This window comes from Pseudophryne corroboree, chromosome 4 (assembly GCF_028390025.1).
Source record: "Pseudophryne corroboree isolate aPseCor3 chromosome 4, aPseCor3.hap2, whole genome shotgun sequence".
In the NCBI taxonomy this organism is placed as follows: domain Eukaryota; kingdom Metazoa; phylum Chordata; class Amphibia; order Anura; family Myobatrachidae; genus Pseudophryne; species Pseudophryne corroboree.
The window spans coordinates 644,152,364-644,177,333 of record NC_086447.1 but is presented as its reverse complement, the minus strand read 5'-3'; the positions used below and the strand labels follow the sequence as shown (position 1 = coordinate 644,177,333).

General features: G+C 47.6%; 1 protein-coding gene across 1 annotated transcript in view; it reads left to right on the top strand.

Annotated features, from left to right (window-relative positions):
- The window catches only part of PCNX2 (pecanex 2), an 809,726-nt gene that overhangs the window by 176,480 nt on the left and 608,276 nt on the right, over positions 1–24,970 (top strand). The window contains exon 4 of the mRNA XM_063917734.1: positions 16,234–16,276. Within this exon, the coding sequence (XP_063773804.1) occupies positions 16,234–16,276 (43 nt within the window). The remainder of the gene's footprint in view (positions 1–16,233; positions 16,277–24,970) is intronic.

Below are 24,970 nucleotides of genomic sequence, written 5' to 3'. Positions count from 1 at the left end.
CATTATTTTCTTGATTTTTTTTTTTGGGGGGGAGGGGGGGGGGCTATATATGTACTTGAATGGCTCCATACTTACCAGTTCCACTGGTCTCAGCCACTCCCCCTGCAGGCTACAGCTCCTCTTTTACAGATTGGATACTCCTTTGAGTGCATGAGAAATTGCTGAAACCAGTCAGGTCACCTTCTCCTCCTAAATAAAACTTTGACATTCATTAGTACATCTATAGGTTACATTCATATTTTTATTTTCTCATATGTCCTAGAGGATGCTGGGGTCCACATCAGTACCATGGGGTATAGACTGTTCCGCAGGAGCCATGGGCATTTTAAGACTTTTCAAAGGGTGTGAACTGGCTTCTTCCTCTATGCCCCTCCTCCAGACCTCAGTTTAGAAAATGTGCCCAGGCAGACTGGATGCACTCCAGGGGAGCTCTACTGAGTTTCTCTGAAAGACTTTATGTTAGGTTTTTTATTTTCAGGGAGGACTGCTGGCAACAGTCTCCCTGCTTCGTGGGACTTAGGGGGCAGAAGTAGGAACCAACTTCCTAAATAGTTCCATTGCTCTGCTTCTGGCTGACAGGACACCATTAGCTCCTGAAGGGTACTAAATGCTAGCTGCGGCTATGTGCTTACTCCCACAGCCCGCCGTCACCCCCCTTGCAGAGCCAGAAGTCAGAAGACAGGCGAGTGTAAAGAAGAAGGTTTTCATCATGACGGCAGAAAAGGCACCACGCAGCGGGCGGGAGCGCTGCGCGCCATGCTACCCATCAAACACAGGCACAGTAGGGTGCAGGGCGCGGGGGCGCCCTGGGAAGCATGAGACCTAATAAAACTGGCTAAAAAGGGGACATATGTTGCTGAGGCACAGTCCTACCCCTGCCTGTATAAAAGTTATTATTGTAATCTAAGAGGGGAAATGCACCATTATGGGGGCGGGGCTTCCTTCTCAGAAAGCCAGCACACTGCTCAGCGCCATTTTATCTCCTTGCAGACTGCAGAGAAGAACGCTGGTCCTCCTCTACTTCTGAAACAAGTATCAGGGTGCAAAACAGGGGGGGGCACAGTGTAATTTGGTGTTATACTGTGTATTTAACATTATAAAAGCGCTACTGTTCTGTGGGTATTTTGTGTTGCACAGAAATCTTATCACTGTCGCTGGGTTGTGAACTGGTAAATCCTATCTGTGTCCCTCTTGACAGATTTTACTGTGGGTCTGTCCCCTATAAGTCCCGGAGTGTCTGTGGTGTGGTTGTGCATGTGTGTGACATGTCTGAGGCAGGGAGCTCTTCCCCTGAGGGAGCCATTTTAGGGACACAGTTGTAATGTGGTGGCGCTGCCGGCACACCAAGAGCTAGTGATTCCAGGGAAATAGATCCTAAATTGGCAAAAAGCATTCAATACATGATTGTTGCTATAAAGGAGGTCTTAGAACTTACGGAAGCCCCTCCTTTACCTCAGGAGAAGGCTTATTTTTATAAGGAAAAGAAATTTTTTTTTTGTATAATCTGTTTTTATTGTAACAATATAGACTTACAACAAATTGTAAATATATCTGGGTATCAATCAAAGGCAGAATGGTATGACAGCATGAGCGTATATAGATCGATAATCGCATATTCTGCATAGTTGTAGTCCACATTAACATTTTGGTTTAAGGAAACCTAATAATGGATAGGTATGTAACAAGAAGAAGAAAAAGAGAAAGAAAACATCAAAAGACTGGGGTGACTGAACCGAGTATGATAAGCAAGGAGAGTAAGACATGTGCAGTGATTCAAGAGTTAGGCTTATTCATCCAAGATCCCATTACAAATTGAGTCAAGAGCCAGTTCCCGTCCTTTACTCTATTTTGTAGAGGAAATGTAAGTCGTATATGATTCGGATGTCTTGTAATCTATCCAAGGCCACCATATAGCAGTAAATTCCGAACGCCTGTCCCCAGCGCTCATTAATACATCTTCCATGTTCATATAATAATCTAATCTGGAGAACCAGGTATTCCTTGTGGGGGGATTGACAGATTTCCACATTGTGGGGACCACTGCTCGTGCGGCATTGCCCAGGTGTCGTATTAATGATGACTTGTAGGTAGAGATTGGGGTAGTGGAATGGTTTAGTAGCCAAAAGGCTGGGTCAGACGGGACGGAGGTATGTAGGATGGTGTTGGAGGTTGAGATTACATCATCCCAGTAGTTTTTAATAAGGGGACAGGTCCACCAGATGTGTAGCAGAGAGCCTAGGTCCTTACGACATCTCCAGCAGGTAGGTGAGATGGATGGGGAAATGACGTGTAAGAGAGTGGGGTGTCTGTACCACCTCATTAGGATCTTATATTGCGTTTCTCTAACTTGGATACAGATGGAGCTCTTATGTGTTTTAAGAAAGATAGAGTCCCATTCCTTATCCGAGAGTGAGATGTTTAGATCTCTCTCCCACTTTTGAGTAAAATGGGGAGGTATCAGGGAGTCAGACGCACATAGAAGCTTGTACAGGGTGGAGATAGTGTGTATTGGATTCATAGGGGCCACACACATTTTTTCAAACGCGGTCAGCTCCCTTGATGCTTCACGGTATGCATTATTTGTATGTAGGAAGTGACGGATCTGTAGGAATTTCCAGAAATCTCTTTGTGGGATCTCCCATTTCTCTCGTATCTCCGAGAACTGTTTAACTCCGGATGGGTGGACCAACTGCCCCACTCTAAAGAGTCCCTCCAACGCCCAGTTTTGATAATATCCTAGTGAGAGGCCAGGTGGGAAGGTCGGATTACTCAGAAAAGAGGTTAGGGGGCCAAAAACAGAAGAGATGCACGATCTTCGTCGTGTCCCCTTCCAAAAAGAAAGTGTAGGAGAAATGGTCGGGTGAGGGCGTAGTAATTTGGGCAAGGTCGGGAGCCATGGGAAGATTTCTGGGAACAGTTGCAAGCATGAACCTTCCAAGACCACCCATTGTTTAATCTCCCGGCTCCTGGTCCAATCCAAGACTCTGCTCAGGAGGATTGCTTGGTAGTAGATTTCAATATCTGGTAATAGAAAGCCCCCTTTCTGGGGAGGTCGAGTCAGGATTGACCTTTTGATTCTGGGTCTATTACGACGCCATATAAATTGCTGGATCAAAGATCTCACGGTCCGGAACCAGGAGTCAGGGATCTGAATCGGTAAGGTCTGAAGGAGATAAAGCAGTTTGGGTAGTGTATTCATCTTTACAACATTGATTCTACCAAGCCAAGAAAGATTATGATATTGCCATCTGCAATAGTCGTTTCTAATGGCTTGGAGAATGGGGTGGAAATTCAAGGACAGTAGACGTGAGGAGTCGCTGGATAGTTGAACTCCCAGGTATGTAAGGTGGGAGTCCCTCCACTGGAAAGGGAACGTAGCTTTCAAGCCAATTAGAACCGAATGGGGGGTTGAGATATGAAGGGCATAGGATTTGGATGTGTTGATTTTAAAACCTGATAGTGAACTGAAAATGTCTAACTCGCTCATCAGGTTGGGAAGCGAGTGTGCGGGGTCTGTGACCGTCGTCAGCAGATCATCTGCAAATAGAGCAAGTTTATAATCTATATCCCCTACTTGTAGTCCTTTAATCTCGTCATTAGCTCTAATTGCTCTGGCCAGGGCTTCAATACAGAGGACAAAGATCAGGGGGGATAAGGGGCAGCCCTGTCTCGTTCCATTACTAATTAGAAAGTTATCAGAGAGAGTCCCATTAACCCGTACCTTAGCTGATGGTTGTGTATACAAAGATAATATTCTATGGAGGGCTCGTGGGCCCAACCCAATATGCTCCAGCACCGCTCTCATGAAATCCCAATTTACCCTGTCAAAGGCCTTTTCGGCATCTGTGGACAGTAGTACAGTAGATATCTTACTGCTGGAGGCCAAATGGATTAGACTGAGGAGTTTAGTCGTGTTATCCTTCGCTTCCCGACCGGGTACGAAACCCACTTGGTCGTTGTGGATGAGCGACGGGAGAAATTCATTCAGTCTAAGAGCCATTAGTTTCGCGAAGAATTTGAGGTCTATATTAAGCAAGGAGATTGGCCTGTAGCTGGAGCATACTGAGGGGTCCTTTCCTTGTTTAGGGATCACCGTAATATGGGCCTCAAGTGATTGTCTAGAGAAGTGGGTCTCGGCGGATATGGAGTTAAAGGCCCGCAGTAATTTGGGAGCCAGCATTTCTTTAAACATCTTATAGTAGGTGGCTGTGAAGCCATCTGGGCCCGGGCTTTTACGTAGGGGAGCGATAGAGATAACATGGTCCATCTCGGCCAAAGTAAAAGGTGCTTCTAAAGATTTCTGGGCAGACTTTGATAGTTGAGGAAATGCCACATCGGCTAGATATTTCCTGGCTCTTAACATATTGGAGAGAGGGTCATGGGTCTGGGAAGGGTTACCCAGGTTATATAGAGTATTATAATAGCTTTTAAAGCATGCTGCTATCTCCGGGGATTTAAAGTATGTGGAGCCCGTGTTGTTTTTCATTGATGGGATGAAGGAGGCCAATCTCTGGGTTCTAAGTGCCTGGGCTAAGAGCCTGCCTGGTTTATTCCCCCACTTATAATATTTACTATTACATCTACGCAGGGAGGCTTGGGTTTTGTTATTGAGGGTTGTTCGGAGTTGTGCTCGGGCCGCAGACAGCTCCATCAAATCCGATGGGGTCAGGGAGGATGTGTGGCGGGTTTCTAAGGTGTGAATTTTGTGTAGTAATGCAGTGATCAAGGCCTGACTGTTTTTCTTCACAAACGAACCTAGTTGGATCAGTTTACCCCGTATAACACATTTGTGGGCTTCCCAAATCGTGATTTCGGATACTTCTCCTGTGTCATTGATATCAAAGTAGTCGGACAATGCCTTATCCAATTCTGATTTACAATATGCGTCATATAGGAGCGATTCATTAAGGCGCCAGGTCCAAGGGCCGAGGGCACGAGATGGGGCCGATAGGGACAAGGATACTGGGGCATGGTCCGACCACGTGATGGAGCCAATAGAGGCATCTACGATTAGGGGGAGGTGTCTATGGCTTAAGAACATGTAGTCAAGGCGTGAGTAAACCTGATGTGGGTGTGAGAAAAAAGAGAAATCTCTGTCAGTGGGATGTGTGACCCGCCAGGTGTCAGCAAATTGAAGTTCGTGGAAGATCTTCCTGACCTGTCTATGCTTGTGTTCAGAAAATCTAGGGGCTGGGGGAGAGGTGTCGATGGAGGGGTCCATGGACCAGTTGAGGTCGCCTCCCAAAACCACTATGCCCATCGCTAGGGCTTCAAGCCGGGGAAGAAAGGATCGAAAAAAGGGGATTTGTCCTTGATTTGGAGCGTAAAGGGATATGAGGGTGTACGCCTGGGAAAATATATTACATTGGACTACCAGTAACCTCCCAGGGATAAGTTTGTGGACCGAGACATTAGATACCTGGAGGGCCTTGGAGAAAATTATAGCAACTCCCTTAGATTTACCTTCAGGGTTGTTAGAGTAGAAAGCCAGGGGATATTTTGGATTTACCAAGGAGGGGCCTCGAGCAGAGATCTTAAAATGTGTCTCCTGGATTAGAGCCACATCCACTCCGTCGGATCGTAGTGTCCGAAGTAGATGGGATCTTTTCTCGGGGGTGTTAAGACCCTTTGCATTAATCGAGGTGAGTTTGATTACCCCTGGAGAAGACATCACATTGTATCATAGCACAGTGAGGCGTAGCACTCGGACAGTTCACCAAAAGAAATAGAAAAACAATGAGAAGAAGAAGAGTGATGAAAAGAACAAGTTACAAATAATAGAAACATCGTAAACATAATAACATCCGCAATGGGGAAGCAGGTAGGTTTGTTAACCAGCATCCCCATGGGGCACAACGGCCGTGTGCGGGATCGGGGTAAGGGAGTCACCCTTACAGGCACTTATTTTTAGCTTAAATATTGTAATAGTGCAATTTTAACTTAGTAAAACTTATAATGACTAATAGTATAAATCGGTAGAAACAAGTAACTATCTTCTGCCAATGTCCCATCGCTGAATTCCGGGACTGAAAATGAAACCGGGGGGGCGAGAAGGAAAGGGGGGCATAGTAAAACGAGGTCAAATTGGCCCTAGGCCGCGTATAACGTGTCTCACCCGGTATCTCACAGTCAGGGTATTCAGTCCACCTAGAGAAAACAGTAAGGATCATTCAGCAGGGTAATGGAAATCAGTTTCTTCAGGTGGGGGGATGATCCTGGCGTGCAGGAAGTGGTTTTGAGGGTTTCTTTTGAGGACTGCCGACCACTTGCCATGACTCTCCCCCTCTCGAAGGCTGTGGTGGTTGTAGATCCGGGAGGGTAAAGTCCCAGTCTGGGACCTTTAAGGGTGGGAGACCGAGTCCTGAGCAGAAAGTGGGAAGGTCGGATGTAGTGTGGAGTGAATATATCTTGCCTGAGGAGGATACCTGTAAGCTGAAAGGGAAACCCCATCTGTATTTCAGCTGTCGCTTGCGGAGTTCCTCCGTCAGGGGGCGAAGAATCTTCCTTTGTTGCAGGGTGTGCCAGGAGAGATCTTGAAAGACGGAGATAGGGTCACCGTTGTGTTTCAAGTCGTCAATATGTCGCGCTTTATTCATGATTTCTTCCTTTTGGGAATAGTAATGCAGACGACATATGACGTCTCGGGGTCGATCTGAGGGAAGCCCCCTTGGTTTTAGAGCGCGATGGGCTCTGTCAAATGTTATGGTGGCAGCTGGATCTTTGCCCAGAATTGTGTTAAAGATTGTCGTCAAAGCATCCACTATGCCCGTCTGGGGGACTTCCTCTGGGATGCCTCTCACCCGAATATTATTCCTCCTCCCTCTGTTATCCAAATCCAGTACGCGGGATCGTAGCGATCTGATCTCGTCTGATTGGGATTTGATGACGTCTGTTAAGGATCCCAGGTAGTTAACAGTGGAGGCTCTGTGATCCTCCAGCGAGTCTACTCTATCAGAAAGCTGGGAGATATCTTGTTTGATTGATGCCAGCTCTTTTCGTATGGTATCTTGGATATCCTTCTTAGTAGGGAGTGTTTTCATAAATTGCAGGATATCATGAAGAGCGGTGTCGCTGTGGGTGTGTGAGGTGGGCTGCTCCATCATTAACGGGGAGGCAGAGGAAGCAGAATGACAGGAAGACGGGCTGGAGGGAGAGAGGTTTCCGGATAGCCTTGCAGGTGTAGATTGTAGGAACGATCTCATTCCCGGTTGGGTCGCGGTCTCTTTAGGTTGTGCGGTGTTGCCCTTCTTTTTCCCGGATCTAACCATGTTTATAAATGATTGGATGGATACTTGATTGCAGAAGATATCATGAGTATAGAGTTAGCATTGTTTGGTACGCTGTGAAGTGCCTATAGCATGATGACTCCCAATGGAATGGCACTAGCACGTCATTAATTGGTGATCGTTGTTACGGTAGCAGGCACGTGGTGGGCTTCAGATCCCGCTTCTTCGGTAATGTGGAGGTAGATATAAGGCACCTGCATTGCCGGCTCCCAGGGAGCGACCCACTTCCTTTGAAGATTCTATCAGGGAAGTATAAGGGGATCTAAATGACATATGTATGAGGTCTGATTATATCGTCAGGCAGTGTGGCAGGGCTCCGTCCACCGGTGCTCCCAGACTCCAGAAACCCCAGGAGGTAGTGAGGAATCAATGTAGCTTAATTAAAGCAGTATTAGGCTCATTACAGTGAAGAAGCCTGATCAGAGGGATCCCTGTTTCTCTGTGGTCAGTGTGATGTTGTGAATCCAAAATGGCCTCTGCAGTTTTGGCAGGCTGAGGAGTAAAATGCAGGGGTTGGGGTTTCCGGGCTCTTGTAGTATTCCCCTGCTACAGGGGGGCACCTGGGGGTCCACTAAAAGTCTCCAAGGGGTCGAATGGGCGTCCGCAGGGCTCAGAGTATGCCACCGTGTAGGTATGGGCCGCTCCGGAGCTCCCCCCTGGGCCGATCTAAAACTCAAGTCCCCGGCTTCCGGCAGTGGCGTAGGCCTCAATGGCGGAGCCACCCGCCGCGTCTCGCCGCCGTTCGGGGCCGCCCTGTCACACTTACTGTGAGAAGCCCAGCAGGAGAGAGTAGCAGCCCTCCGTTCGAGTCCGTCGTCGGGCGCCCGTCGGCCCCGTCACATGATAGACGCCCGAGGGTCACGGTGCTCAGTGGGATGATGCAGACGGGCAGGTATCCGGTGGTGACGCCTTGTAGGGGTCCTTACGTAGTGCCCTCAATCCGTATGTCGAGGGATCCCAGAGCTTCCGTCGGTCCGGAGACGAAATCGAGGCCCCGGCTTTGTAGGCCCCGTAGGCCGCAATCCGCGGGAGCAGTTAAAACTGCTCCCCGATTCCGCGGCAATTCCGGGGACACAGCAAGGGGGTCAGGAGGCACAGGAGGGGCAACGGGGCACCCAAATATCCCTCTTAAGGTGTATTTTTAATGACTTGGAGCCCGGAGTCTCAGGAGCTCCATAAAATCACAGCTGTCCCTGTCAGCAGCCAGGCCACGCCCCCAGGAAAAGAAAATTAACGTAACTTTCCCTCCTTCTCACGAGCTAAATACTGTCTTTAAGGGGATTTGGGCAAACCCTGAAAAGAAATTTCAACTTCCCAAAATAATTCAGGTTGCTTATCCTTTCCCGGCAGAGGACAGGAGAAGATGGGAGTCACCCCCCGTTCTAGACAGTGCCCTGTCACGATTAACTAAAAAGGTGATTCTCCCTGCACCTGGGACGGCTTCACTAAAGGAGCCTGCAGACCCCAAGTTAGAGACTAGGTTAAAATCTATTTATGTGGCCAATGGTACGCTACTCAGGCCCACCATTACTTGTGCGTGGGTGAGTAGGGCTATCGAAAAATGGTCAGACAACTTGTCATCTTAAATTGACACGATAGATAGAGATGAGATACTCCTAACTTTAGGTCATATTAAAGACGCTGCTGCGTACATGTACATGTTTGGAGAGGGGCTGGATGCTTTGGTCTCTGCGGCTACCGCAGGTAAGTCGACATTCTTGCCTTATGCTCCTACACCGACAAAAAAGACACATCACTCTCAGATGCAGTCCTTTCGGCCCACCAAGTACAAAAAGCGTAAAGGTTCCCCTTTCTTTGCAGGTAGAGGGAGGGGAAGAAGAAAAAAGTCCACAGCGTCTCCAGGAAGGCAGGAGCAGAAATCAACACCTGCTTCAGCCAAGTCTGCAGCATGATGCTGGGGCTCCCGTGCGGGAGTCCGCTCGGGTGGGAGCACGTCTGAAACTTTTCAATCAGATCTGGGTTCAATCTGGCCTGGACCCATGGGTCTTGCAAGTAGTGTCCCATGGATACAAACTGGAGTTTCAAGACGTCCCCCCATGCCGATTTTTCAAATCGACCTTACCAGCTTCTCTTCCGGACAGAGAAATAGTAACAGCTGCAATTCAAAAATTATGTCAGGATCAGGTCATTGTCCTAGTACCCTTGTCACAGCAGGGAGAAGGGTTTTATTCAAGCCTCTTCGTAGTTCCGAAGCCAGACGGCTCGGTCAGACCAATTTTAAACCTGAAATCTCTGAATCTCTACCTGAAAAGATTCAAGTTCTAAATGGAATCTCTGAGGGCAGTGATTTCCAGTTTGGAGGAAGGGGACTTCATGGTGTCAGTAGACATAAAAGATGCTTACTTGCATGTTCCCATTTATCCTCCTCATCAAGCTTATCTGAGATTCGCAGTACAGGATTGCCATTACCAGTTCCAGATGTTGCCGTTCGGACTCTCCAAGGCACCGAGGGTATTCACCAAGGTGATGGCAGAGATGATGGTCCTCCTTCGACAACAAGGAGTCAATATAATTCCTTACCTGGACGATCTCCTGATAAAAGAGAGATCCAGGGAACGGTTCGTAGAGAACATTGCACTCTCCCTGTCAGTACTCCAACAACACGGTTGGATCATGAATTTTCCGAAGTCACAGTTGGAACCAACGACAAGATTGTCCTTTCTGGGGATGATACTGGACACAGAAGTACAGAGGGTACTTCTTCCGGTAGAAAAGGCTCTGGAAATCCAGAGAATGGTCAAACAGGTTTTGAAGCCAACAAGAGTGTTGATCCATCAATGCATTCGGTTGTTGTGAAAGATGGTAGTGGCCTACGAGGCCGTACAGTTTGGCCGATTCCATGCCGGAGTATTCCAGTGGGACCTGTTGGACAAGTAGTCCAGATCCCACCTACATATGCACCAGAAGATAATACGGTCATCCAAAGCCAGGATTTCGCTCCTGTGGTGGCTGCACAGTTCTCACCTATTAGAGGGATGTAGGTTCGGGATTCAGGACTGGGTCCTAGTAACCACGGATGCAAGTCTCCAAGGCTGGGGAGCAGTCACACAGGGAAAAAGCTTCCAAGGAAAATGGTCAAGTCAGGAATCCTGTCTTCACATAAACGTTCTGGAATTGAGAGCCATTTACAACTGCCTTCTACAAGCAGGGCATCTTCTTCAAGATCAACCCGTGCAGATCCAGTCGGACAATGTAACAGCAGTCGCGTATATAAACCGTCAGGGCGGAACGAAAAGCAGATCGGCAATGGCAGAGGTGACGAAGATCCTCCTCTGGGCAGAAAGACATGCAAGAGCTCTGTCGGCAATTTTCATTCCGGGAGTGGACAGCTGGGAAGCAGACTTCCTCAGCAGACACGATCTCCATCCAGGAGAGTGGTGCCTCCACCAAGAAGTCTTTGCAGAGGTGACAGGTCTTTGGGGAGTTCCTCAAGTAGACATGATGGCATCTCGACTCAACAAGAAGCTTCAGAGATATTGTTCCAGGTCGAGAGATCCTCAAGCAAAAACAGTGGATGCACTGGTGTCACAGTGGGTTTTTCGGTCAGTGTATGTCTTCCCTCCACTTCCACTGATACCAAAAGTTCTCAAGCTCATAAGAAGAACAAGGGTTCAAGCGATCCTCATTGTCCCAGACTGGCCAAGGAGGGCGTGGTAGCCAGATCTTCAGGGGTTGCTTGTAGAAGATCCTTGGCCTCTTCCTCTTCGCGAGGACCTGCTGCTGCAGGGGCCGTGTGTGTATCAAGACTTACCGCGACTTCATTTGACGGCAGGGCTGTTGAGCACCGGATCCTAGCCCGTAAGGGTATTCCCAAAAAAGTCATCCCTACTCTTATTCAGGCCAGGAAAGGAGTAACGTCTAGACATTATCACCGTATTTGGAGAAAATGCGTCTTGGTGTGAATCCAAGAAGGCTCCTACGGAAGAGTTTCACTTGGGACATTTTCTCCATTTTCTGCAGGCAGGTGTGGATGCGGGCCTGAGATTGGGATCAATCAAGGTCCAGATTTCGTCCTTATCGGTTTTCTTTCAAAAACAATTGGCCTCTCTTCCAGAAGTTCAGACGTTCGTGAAAGGGGTGCTGCACAATCAACCTCCATTTGTGCCTCCGGTGGCATCATGGGACCTTAATGTGGTGTTTCAATTCCTTCAATCGGATTGGTTTGAAACTCTACAAGAGATAGAATTGAAGTTTCTCACTTGGAAAGTGGTCATGCTATTGGCCTTGGCTTCCGCAAGGAGGGTATCTGAGTTGGGGGCCTTGTCTCACAAGAGCCCCTACCTGATCTTCCATGAAGATAGGGCAGAGTTGAGAACTCGCAAACAATTTCTTCCGAAGGTGGTTTCGTCTTTCCATATAAACCAGCCTATTGTGGTGCTAGTGGCTACTGACACCTTCGCTGCATCAAAGTCTCTTGATGTGTTTAGAGCTTTGAAAATTTATGTCGCAAGAACAGCTAGGATTCGGAAAAGAGGCTCTGTTTATCCTGTATGCTCCCAACAAGATTGGGTGTCCTGCTTCTAAGCAGACCATTGTGTGCTGGATCAGAGGGACGATTCAGCACGCTCATTCCACAGCAGGATTGCCGATACCGAAGTCGGTAAATGCCCATTCTACGAGGAAGGTGGGCTCTTCCTGGGCGGCTGCCCGGGGAGTCTCGGCGCTACAACTTCGCCGAGCAGCTACTTGGTCAGGGGCAAACACGTTTGCAAAGTTTAGTATAACCCCATGGTACTGAAGTGGACCCCAGCATCCTCTAGGACGTATGAGAAAATAGGATTTTATTACCTACCGGTAAATCCTTTTCACCTAGTCCGTAGAGGATGCTGGGCACCCGACCCAGTGCGTACTTTACCAGCAGTTGTTAGTTTTTTAGTTACACGAGCGTGTGTTACGATTTTTTTCAGCATGTTGCTGCAATTGTTCATACCCGTTGGTATGTGTTAAGTTGAATGCCATGCAGAGGCGTAACTAGGGTTTTTGGAGCCCAGGGCAAGATGAAGAGTGGGGCCACCCCCCCCACCCCCACCCCCCCACCCAAAAAACCCAAACAAACACCAAAAGAAGTATGTGCGAGCGTGGAAAAAAATGGCCGTAGCCACGCACCAGAAGGGGTATGGCCACTGAAAATGGGGCGTGCCAATATGACTATCACCTACCCCCTGTGTCGCCTCTCAGCACACTATCACCTACCCCTTGTGTCGTCTCTCAGCACACCTTCATTCAATTTTTGCACAGTATGCATGCAGAGTTCCCTTTTTACACAGTGCCAGATACACAAATGCCCCACAGTGCCAGATACAATGCCCCACCGTGCCAACCACAATGCCCCACCGTGCCAGTCACCGCTTCTTTCCCTCTGCTATGTGAGGGGAGGAGAGCGCAGCACCTCTCCTGCCCCTCAAAGCTCCAGGTCTCCGGTGGCGGCTATGTGGCGCCGGTTCGTTAGCCAATCAGAGCTCGTGGAGCAGCAGCCAATCAGGAGCTGGTCCGCAAGCTCTGATTGGCTAATGCCGCCAGAGACCGGATACACGCAGCACTGCTGGCAGCGCCGCGCGGCAGCGGTAGTGAGGACATTGAGGGGCAGGAGAGATGCTGTGCTCTCCTCCCCTCACATTGCAGCGTGACGGGGGCGAGTGGGGCATGATGCCAAGGCGCCCAGGGCACGTGCCCCACTCGCCCTGCCCTAGTTACGCCTCTGATGCCATGTTGTGCAGCATGGTTGAGGTGTGAGCTGGTATGAATCTCGCCATTAGTTTAAAAGTAAATCTTTTCCTCAAAATGTCCGTCTCCCTGGGCACAGTTCCTATACTGAGGTCTGGAGGAGGGGCATAGAGGGAGGAGCCAGTTCACACCCTTGAAAAGTCTTAAAGTGCCCATGGCTCCTGCGGAACCATCTATACCCCATGGTACTGAAGTGGACCCCAGCATCCTCTACGGCCTAGGAGAAAAGGATTTACCGGTAGGTATTAAAATCCTATTTTTATTATTTTCTATAGTTTGTATGCTGGCTGTAACTGCTTCCACATTCACATATGGCGGTGTACTTGCTTTCTCTTTTTTCTACTTATTTATTTTTGCTACGAGTTCAAACAGTTATAATGTTTTCATTCTTGTCTTATATGACTTTGGGTAACCACTAACTCTAGGAAATGATACCCTATCATCAACAGTCATTCGTACCCATTTGTCACAAAAAGCCTCACCGTGTGGACCATACTTCCCACACATTATAAACCGAGCGGACCCTCTTAGCCTCTGCTCTCCAGCCTGAACCCTGGCTGCAGAACGTTTCTTGCTTGTGCACTTGGCTCCCAGCGTGGACTTTTTGACACGATCCCCAAATGGACAATACGAGCAAATGGTGAAAGTCCTCCGAGTTCCCTCACCAACTCCTTCTCCGCTGGAAAGTACCACGGTCCACTTCTGTAGTGACTGCCGCGTACCCAGTGAGGATCCTACCAGACCCCTCAGCACTGGAAGTATTGAAGTATTTACAGCAATAAATTAATACCCCACCTTTTTCAGTGGAGGTTACAGGCCTGCTACTTTTTGGGCTTTTATCCACTGCACTTATCGATCACCCTATCCAGTGAATGTCCACCAAGAAACTCCCTGTGAGCTCAGCGAAATTTCTTCCCTTTTACACAAATCACATCTGCGTATGCTAACACAGCGCGTATGATGATGCAATTTGCATGAAATCACGCAAATGGTATCACGTTGTGCCGCGTATCACACACACACACACACACATGTGCTGTCCAATTGCACGACTCACAAATACTTGTTATTAGTGTGCCTTACGATTATGAAGACAATTTTACTATTATAGAAGGGTACAGATGGGTCCACGGTTATCTTGACTATTTTTCTGCGCCTAGTCACAACATGACTTATTAGCATAAACCCTTCATCTATTGTTCTCAGCTGCAATACAATACAGATAACAATACAGCAGGGGATTAAGTCATTACAGCAGGGGATTAAGCCCGATTTTCCAGTCTCAGTTGATCCTATTAAAGGTCAAGATAAATGTGGATCCATCTGTATGTCTCCGTCACCTGGGGTGTTCTGGCTAACCCCACACCTGGCCTTAAACGTACGGTTACAAGCCGCCCCGCCACTGAAGCTTCTCCTAACTTGAGTGTCTTGCCTTCAGGATCCCTTCCGGGGTTCAATACATCCACACCTACTTTCAACTCACACTAATACACATTGTTTTATGTACAGAAAAATATCACTCCCTTTGATTGGTAGCTTGTCCCAGAGGTAGTACACTTTAAACAACAATTCTACTGCTCACTACACAATACACCTTTGTTCCTCACACCCGCTGGAAGTCGCCCACAGGGGTAATCCTCCTTTGAGTGCTACCTAAACTTTTAGGCCGGAGCTGCGTTTTGTGTTTTTACAATTACCCACTTAAAGAAATACACAAAATGTTTAACAAATAAACGTATCCGATTCTATGCAGATCTATAATGACTATTGACTATAATTTAAATGCAATGATTCAGATTGGATAGCTATCTTGCAGAACATACGCTGATATAAGGTGGCAAAGGAACAGAGTTTTACAGGAATCGAAGTACAAGTGTTACCTTTAGGGAGCTCAGCTTCTAAGCTCACACAGAGCTCTGTGTGACACGAGGAATTGGCAGAGTTTCCAACTCAAGTCTCCTGACTTATACTTCCTGGTCCTTGGTGATTGGTGAGCAGTGTCAGGTGATTCAGAGAGTGTCAGGCTGGCACAGGATTGGATAGCTCTGGGTCAGGTGAACAGTCACTGTCATGTGAGTACTCTAGACTAGGCTGTGATGTGGAGTGAGGCCTAGCAGGCCAAAAGAACACTGAAGCCTGAACTTCTGCAAACAAACAGAGGATGCTGGCTTTTAGGCTTTCAGATTGCTGAATTCAGACTCACACAGAAGATAATCACTACAGGTGGAGACAAATCTGACAACTATTAAGAGCTGTGATTAATTAACTGCCAACTTTGCATTTATTAATTAGCAAACATGGACTGATCATTCCGGTATTCTCTAGAGAATTGAGAGGATTATATGATGTATTTCCAATGTATTTCCAATGGTTAGGTTGTTTAGTGTTAATGAATCTTTGAGGTGCTTGTCATTTAAAAAAATTTTTTTACACCGGCCGTGTGTTTAGTGTTGTATGTTTTATGTGTTTTTGTCTATATTGTGATATTAAATTTAAATTTACTATGTAATATTTAAATTTATAAAATCTATACTCTGGCTGTACAGCGCTTCAATCATTTCTTGTTTGGCAGTTCTATAACTGTGCAGTCCATCATTCTCCTACTGCGCACTGCGCAGTGATATAGCATATAACACATTATTAAATATGCATTTATAGAACATGGCACCAAGCGCCAATTCATCTATTTAAAAATGGCGCCGGGGATGGAGGGTTAACCCCTTACGTACCATGGCTGCCATTGTCCATGTGGCTGACGGGGTCGGCGGCCAGACTGTAGTTTATAAAATTCTCTGTTATTCTGCCAAATAATTATTCTGAATTAGTATAACTTTTAGGGGGGTGTACCGAATAGGAGTTGTTATGCATAGCCCTTTCAGATTTTTTGTGCCATTTGAGTTTTAATGTGAAAACCTGGTTTGCCCTAAACCACATGTCATTTTCTCTAAACCTATGAGGTTTGGGACTTTGTAAACACAGGACCTGACTATACAACACCTGACTATACAACATGCAATATTTTCACACCATTTACAAAACGGCTGCTTAGTAAATCTCCTCCTCATGGAGTGGATAGGATTTACTTATTTATCAATTAAACTGTATGCAGTGAGTAATGTTTTTTTAAGTACAATCATTTTTAATTTAGTCTTAATTGTGATAGAAATGTATTTACATTGTGCTATGTTTTTATGCATTATAGGTAATGCAGACACAGGCTTTGGACCACTGTGAAGAAATCAAAGGTTTTTAAAGCACAACTATTCTTTCTTCTTTTGATACTGTTTACATGTTATGAGTAAAATGCAGTGCTGCAAGTATGGCGGTACAGCGGCGGCGTGTATTACACTGAAACACCGGTTCGTGAGCCAATCAGAGCTCGTGGACCGGCAGCCAATCAGGAGCCGCCGGTGCCGGACTGCGCCAGATCTGATGTACAGGATGCGGCAGGAGACCAGACTGAGGGCAGGAGGTGCGCGTACTGCACTCTCCTCTCCCTAACAGTAGCAGCAGCAGACAGTGCCGGCCTCAGACAGCAGCAACAAGATAAGTTGCACTGTGGGGGCATGTGTATCTGGCAAAGTGGGGGCATATCTGGCACTGCTTGGGCATATCTGGCACTGTGGGGGCATGTGTATCTGGCACTATGGGCGCATAGCTGGCACGGTGGGGGCATATCTGGCACTCTGGGGGCATGTGTATCTGGCACTATGGGGGCATATCTAGCACCGTGGGGGCATATCTGGCACTGTGGGAGCATATGTGTATCTGGCACCGTTGTGGCATATGTGTATCTGGTACTGTGCGGTCATATCTATCTCTGTGGGGGTATATGTGTATCTGGCACTGTACGGGCATATCTGGCACTGTTGTGGCATATGTGTATCTGGCACTGTGGGGGTATATGTGTATCTGGCACTGTTTGGGTATATGTGTATCTGGCACTATTGGGGGCATATGTGTATCTGGCTCGGCACTATTGTGGGCATATGTGTATCACACCCCCATTTTCATTGGCCACGCCCCATGTGGCATGTGGTCACACCCATTTTTGGGACGCGCATGCGCCTTTGTCACACAGTACCACTAAGAATTTTTTTCTACTTGCACCACTGGTAAAATGTTACTGTATATGTATACATACATACTTATGCTTTGGCACAAATTAATGTAGACCTGCTATCTGCGCACAGCATGTGTCACTGACCTGGGTTGGGGATGTTGTGAACTCGGGGGTTCTTCCGATGATCGGGAAGAGGAACCACAGCTGGGTCGGAGCAGAGATGGGCGGATATAGGTTTTCCTCATACAGGACTCTGACAGTTCGATTTGGTGTAAGGACTTTATTATGGGAAGGGAGCAATACAGCGACACATAAACAGAAGTGAAGTTGTGGGCAATGTCCAAGGTTACTGAAGAGTTAGTGAGCAATGTCTACAGACACAAATGAAGAACCTGTGAGCGATGTTGAGAAACACTGACGAATGGAGAACTTGTGAATGGTGGTGAAAAGACACTAACAAATGAAGAACTTGAGAGCAATGGTAAAAGACACTTGATGATTGAAGAACTTGTGAGCGATGTTTAAAGACGCTGTTAAATGAAGAATTTGTAAGCGATGTTTAAAGACGCTGTTGAATGAAGAACTTGTGAGCGATGTTTAAAGACACTGTTAAATGAAGAACTTGTGAGCGATATTGAAAGACACTGTTGAATGGAGAACTTGTGAGCGATGGTGAAAGACACTGAAGAATTTGTGAGCGATGTTTAAAGACACTGTTAAATGAAGAACTTGTGAGCGATGTTGAAAGACACTGTTGAATGGAGAACTTGTGAGCGATGTTGAAAGACACTGAAGAATTTGTGAGCGATGTTTGAAGACACTGTTGAATGAAGAACTTGTGAGCGATGGTGAAAGGCACTGAAGAATTTGTGAGCGATGTTTAGAGATACTGCTGAAGGAAGGACTTGTGAGCGATGGTAAAGGTCACTGAAGAATTTGTGAGCGGTGTTTGAAGACACTGTTGACTGCACTGCAAAGAAACACGCTGGTTGCTGGATACTCTGGAAACTCGGCTGCCGAAAGACACCCTGAAACGCTGGAAGCACTGGAGTACAGCCGCTGGGAGATACACGGTGAACAGGAGCACTGGCATCCACCTTAGAGGAAAGACGATACTCAGGCGCCGGGGCTTTGCCCGGCATCTGGTTTTGAATTCCCCGCCTTTTCGTGATTGGTGGAGCGGGTAGGTGACGTCAGCCGCTTTCCACCCCCGTGACGTCGGACGTCACGACGGAGCCCACGCCCCGGGGAACCGCCGGGAGCCACGCCAGCCAGACGCCGGGACCCGAGGACCGCCGGAGGCAAGAGCCGCCGGAGCGACCAGCAGACACGCAGGGGTAAGCGCGGCGGCCGCTGCCCCTGGCATGTGACAGTACCCCCTCCTCCAGGAGTGGCCCCTGGACACTTCCCAGGCTTAGTTGGATGTCTGGAATGAAAGATCCGCACCAGTCAGGGGGGGGCGTCACCTCAGTAGCTTTGACCCAGCTCCTCTCCTCAGGACCATAACCTTTCCTTTCTACCAAATACTGTAGATTCTTGTGAAGATAACGAGAGTCAAGAATAGCTTTGATTTCAAGTTCCGTTCCAGCTTCAGTTTCTACAGAGGTTGGCCTAGGGGGTTCTGAATGGAACCGATTCAAAATAAGGGGACGGAGGAGAGAGACATGGAAGGAGTTTGGAACCCGAAAGTGGGAAGGCAATCCCAATTTGCAGACAACCGGGTTCAAGGCTTGCACACTGGGTATGGACCAATAAACCTCGGAGCAAACTTCATAGCGGGCACTCTTAAACGGAGATTGCAGGTAGAGAGCCATACCCTGTCACCAACTTTGTATTGAGGAGCTGCCCGTCGCTTCCTATCTGCAAAGAATTTATAGCGACCGGAGATTTTCTTGAGGTTGGCGTGAATCCTACTCCAGCTTTGACTGAAGTGCCGGAGAGTAGAGGCTGCAGCAGGAACATCTTCCGGGGGACAGACGAGTAGTTCTGGAACTTGTGGATGGAATCCATAATCAATGAAGAATGGGGACTCGCCAGTGGAAGAGTGGTACAGATGATTATGGGCAAATTCGGCCCAGGGCAACAGTTCCACCCAATCATCCTGCGAAGGAGAGAGATAAATGCGGAGAAAAGTCTCTAAATCTTGATTGATGCGTCCAGTTTGCCCATTGGTTTGATGGTGGTAGGCAGATGAAAACTTGAGCTTTTTTTGTAAGACTGAACAGAGGGCCCTCCAGAATCTTGCAGTAAACTGCACTCCCCGATCAGAGACTATTTCCTGAGGTAACCCGTGTAAGTGGAAGTGTTCTCGGATAAATAACAACACCAACTTGGGAGCCGACGGTAGCCCGGTCAAAGGAACAAAATGTGCCATCTTGGAAAAGCGGTCAACAATCACATAGACAGTATTGTGACCCTTGGAGAGGGGCAAATCAGTGACGAAGTCTATAGAAATATGGGTCCAAGGCTTCTTAGGAATGGACAGTGGATGAAGCAACCCCGCTGGAGGTAATCGAAGAATTTTGTGCTGAGCACATTGTGGACAAGAATTGACATAAACTCGTATATCCTTCTTCATAGTGTCCCACCAGTATGACCTTTGTAGAAACTCCCACATTTTTTGAACTCCAGGATGACCAGTGAACTTGGAGACATGAGCCCACTGCAGCAACCTTGGTCGAAATTTAGCTGGTACCGACATTCTCCCAGGAGGAGGACCCAGAGCGGTGGGAGCTGCCGAAATAGAAACTGGACTGAGAATCAAAGCCTTTTCAACAGAATTCTCCTCATCCAGAAGCCATTAAGGAACGAGACAGAGCATCAGCCTTAGTGTTGAAAGTCCCGGCCTGGTACTTAATAACGAACGAGAATCGAGTGAAGAAGAGCGCCCATCTAGCTTGACGGGGATTCAGGCACTGGGCCGTCTTGAGGTACAGCAAGCTCTTGTGATCAGTGTAAATCGTAATTAGGTGTTTAGCACCTTCCGCTAGGTTTCTCCATTCTTCCAGGGCAGATTTTATTGCCAAAAGTTCCTGATCTCCAATGGTGTAGTTTCGTTCAGCAGGAGAGAACTTGCGAGAATGGAAACCACATGGATGTAACTTCCCGTCAGAGGAGTACTATGAAAGCTCGGCACCGATGCCTACTAAAGAAGCGTCGACCTCCAAGAAGAATGGTTTGGAAAAATTTGGTTGCTGGAGTACCGGAGCGGACATAAAGGCTGCTTTTAACTGAGCGAACGCTGCCACAGCTTCGGTAGACTAGTGACTTGGGTCAGACCCCTTCTTGGTTAGGGCAGTAATAGGGGCCACAATGGTAGAGAATCCCTTTATGAATTTCCGGTAGTAGTTTGCAAAACCCAGAAATCTTTGTACCGCTTTCAAGGAAACAGGCAAAGTCCAGTCCCGAATGGCAGTAAGTTTTTCCGGATCCATGCGAAGCTCCGTACCCGAGATGACATAACCGAGGAATGGAATTGAAGGGACCTCAAAGGTACATTTGGAAATCTTGCCGTAGAGATGATTCCTTCGTAGACGAAGAAGTACCTCCCTGACCTGTACTCGGTGCTCAGTGAGATTCTTAGAAAATATCAGAATGTCATCCAAGTATACCACTACACTTAGGTATAACATATCTCTGAAGATTTAATTCACAAATCCCTGGAAGACGGCAGGGGCATTGCTGAGGCCAAAGGGCACTACCAGATATTCGTAATGCCTGTCCCTGGTATTGAAGGCCGTCTTCCATTCGTCCCCCTGTCGGATACGTATCAAATTATAGGCTCCCCTTAAGTCGAGCTTGGTGAAGACATGGGCTCCTCGAACCCTATCAAATAGCTCTGTGATGAGTGGCAAAGGATATTTGTTCTTAATGGTAATATCATTGAGACCACGATAGTCGATACATGGTCTCAAGCCTCCATCCTTCTTCACAAAAAAGAAGCCTGCACCCGCCGGGGAGGGAGAAGGGCGGATGAATCCTTTCAGCAGATTAGACTTGATATAGTCCGACATAGCTTGGGTCTCTGGTAAAGATAAGGGATAAGTGCGTCCCCGGGGTGGCATTTTCCCTGGGATGAGCTCAATGGGACAGTCCCAGGGTCTATGGGGTGGCAACTGATCGGCTGCCTGCTCCGAAAACACGTCTGTGAAATCCCGATAGGCTTCTGGAATGAGCTCCTCATCCGACTTGGAAGATGCAGGACATTATTTGTGACGACTTCCAGTCGACATGAGGGTTGTGAGTTTTAAGCCAAGGAAGACCAAGAACCAGATCGTGGGGCATCTCCCGAATCACTAGAAACTCCAGATACTCTTGATGCAGAGCTCCTACCTGCAGCTTGATCGGCACTGTGCGACTTGAAATAAGACTATCAGAAATTTGGGTACCATTGATAGCAGTCAAAGTAATAGGTCGTTCTACAGACTGTAACTGTAAGCCCAGATTCTGGACACAAGAAAGGGAAATGAAATTCCCCGCAGCCCCAGAATCCAGCAGAGCCTTAACAGGTTTGGCTATAGACTCAGAAAACAGAGACACGGAGAGTAAACAGTCCACTGTCGGAGAAGATTTGGATGTAACCCCTAACTCGACTCCTCCGGAACCAGCTAGGACTGCCCGTTTCCCGGACGGGACTTGCAGAATTTGAGGAAATGATCCGCGGCTCCACAGTAGAGACAGAGTCTACCCTCACCACGGCGCTGTCGTTCTTCCGGGGAGAGCCGAGATCGATTGATTTGCATGGGTTCGTCTGGACTTGGAGTAACCGTTTGCTTAGCCGGGAGAGACCGGAATCTGGATCGATCTGACCGACTACGCTCGCCACCTGGTTCCTGCATGCGAAGATCCACCTTCACACAGAGTGAGATCAACTGTTCTAAAGAATCTGGCAAATCCCTAGTGATCAGTTCATCCTTAAACGATCGGACAGCCCGTTCCAAAAAGCGGCCCGGAGAGCATCATTATTCCAGTGCAGTTCAGAGGCTATGGTTTGAAAATTAATCACATACTGTCCCACTGAACGAGAGCCTTGTCGGACTCGGAGCAAATCTGAAGAAGCAGCGGTCGTTCTGCCGGGCTCATCAAAGATCCTTTGGAAAGACGCGATGAAATTGGTGTAACTGGAAACCAAAGGATCAGATCGCTCCCATAACGGAGATACCGAACCAACGCTGAACCCTCAAGCAAGGAAATAATGTACGCCACCTTGGACCGATCCGTGGGGAAATTGTGTGAGAGAAGTTCAAAATGTACCTCGCACTGGTTGAGAAAACCACGGCAATTCTTCGGATTCCCGTTATATATCGAGAGGGAGTGGGGAGCTGGAGGCGTGACCTGGTTCCGGGCAAAGATTGAACGTTACCAGGGACAACTACTGGAGCGGGTACTGGAGCTAGAGCCGGAACTACTGAAGCCAGGGAAGTCTGAATTTGATCCAGCCGGCCGGATAATTCCTGGAGATACTGCATCACCTGGCTCTGTGCCGCCTCCTGACTCTGAACTCGGGAAACCAGGTCCTGGATGGCACTTGCCTCAGGGTTCCGATCCCCCGGGTCCATGTGGCCTGAGTATACTGTCACTGACCTGGGTTGGGGGTGTTGTGAACTCGGGGGTTCTTCCGATGATCAGGAAGAGGAACCACAGCTGGGTCGGAGCAGAGATGGCCGGATATAGGTTTTCCTCATACAGGACTCTGACAGTTCGATTTAGTGTAAAATGCTGAAAGACTTTATTATGGGGAGGGAGCAATACAGCGACAGATAAACAGAAGTGAAGTTGTGGGCAATGTCCAAGGTTACTGAAGAGTTAGTGAGCAATGTCTACAGACACAAATGAAGAACCTGTGAGCGATGTTGAGAAACACTGACGAATGGAGAACTTGTGAATGATGGTGAAAAGACACTTGATGATTGAAGAACTTGTGAGCGATTTTTAAAGACGCTGTTAAATGAAGAATTTGTGAGCGATGTTTAAAGACGCTGTTGAATGAAGAACTTGTGAGCGATGTTTAAAGACACTGTTAAATGAAGAACTTGTGAGCGATGTTGAAAGACACTGTTGAATGGAGAACTTGTGAGCGATGGTGAAAGACACTGAAGAATTTGTGAGCGATGTTTAAAGACACTGTTAAATGAAGAACTTGTGAGCGATGTTTAAAGACACTGTTAAATGAAGAACTTGTGAGCGATGGTGAAAGACACTGTTGAATGGAGAACTTGTGAGCGATGGTGAAAGAAACTGAAGAATTTGTGAGCGATGTTTGAAGATACTGTTGAATGAAGAACTTGTGAGCGATGGTAAAGGTCACTGAAGAATTTGTGAGCGATGTTTGAAGATACTGTTGAATGAAGAACTTGTGAGCGATGGTAAAGGTCACTGAAGAATTTGTGAGCGGTGTTTAGAGATACTGCTGAAGGAAGGACTTGTGAGCGATGGTAAAGGTCACTGAAGAATTTGTGAGCGGTGTTTGAAGACACTGTTGACTGCACTGCAAAGAAACACGCTGGTTGCTGGATACTCTGGAAACTCGGCTGCCGAAAGACACCCTGAAACGCTGGAAGCACTGGAGTACAGCCGCTGGGAGATACACGGTGAACAGGAGCACTGGCATCCACCTTAGAGGAAAGACGATACTCAGGCGCCGGGGCTTTGCCCGGCGTCTGGTTTTGAATTCCCCGCCTTTTCGTGATTGGTGGAGCGGGTAGGTGACGTCAGCCGCTTTCCACCCCCGTGACGTCGGACGTCACGACGGCGCCCATGCCCCGGGGAACCGCCGGGAGCAGCGCCAGCCAGACGCCGGGACCCGAGGACCGCCTGAGGCGAGAGCCGCCGGAGCGACCAGCAGACACGCAGGAGTAAGCGCGGCGGCCGCTGCCCCTGGCGTGTGACAGCATGCCTATATTCTGTGTGTAATTGTGACTGTATTTGCATCCGAAATGCCATGTTACAGTGTTTTAGTGTAGGATATCATTTTGTATGCAAATACAGTCGCAGTCGACTAAGACGCATTTTCGCTGGAAAAACGCCATAAAGACACTCTGCACTACCAAGACACTCAGCACTCATGTAGCACATGGAGCAAAGATATAAGAGGATATATCTGTACACAGCAATAATAAAAGAAAGTTGTCCTCCTGTAAATGGCCACTCTTAGTACATACAGATGTGTCCTCATACAACTAGCCTCAATACACCATGTGACATGAGATGCCTGGCTGAAGTGATCCGCCAGGTCCTGCCTGTTAGTACCAAGCATTTTTTTCACACATCTTTTTACCATTTTAGTCACACTGCGAGCACCAGGAGACTGTGCAGATGAATTTGCTATGCAAAACTTGTATATCTGTGTGCAAATGTGTCTATATAAGTAGCACAACGGCTGCTGCATTGTAGCAGTTTGTATACATATTCAGGGACTTAGTCACATATAAAATTATTCAGCACAGTCTCCTGGTGCATCCTAGTTGAATTGCATTGCGACTAAGATGCATTTTCATGTAAAAAAGATGTGAAAAAAAGATACCAGGTGCTAGCAAAGTCTCGCTAGACCTGGCGAGCCGAGATTGGCTGGTTGGGGTGCTAGCATTCTCAAGGGACCTGGCGTGCCGAGATGGGCTGTTTGGCATGACTGCAATGTGTAAGGACACATATGTATGTGCATGCATGAATTTAGACTTTCAATTTAACAAAAATATGTATATTATAAATAATAATAATTTTATCAATATAGAATTTCGCCACTATTATATATACTGTATATCAATTAGCTATTCTAGCATACAGATGTGTCCTTACACATCTAGCCTCAATACAACATGCAGAGCGAGATGCATGGCATGAGTGAGCCAGCAGTTCCTGTGCAACTCTGCTAACCTTG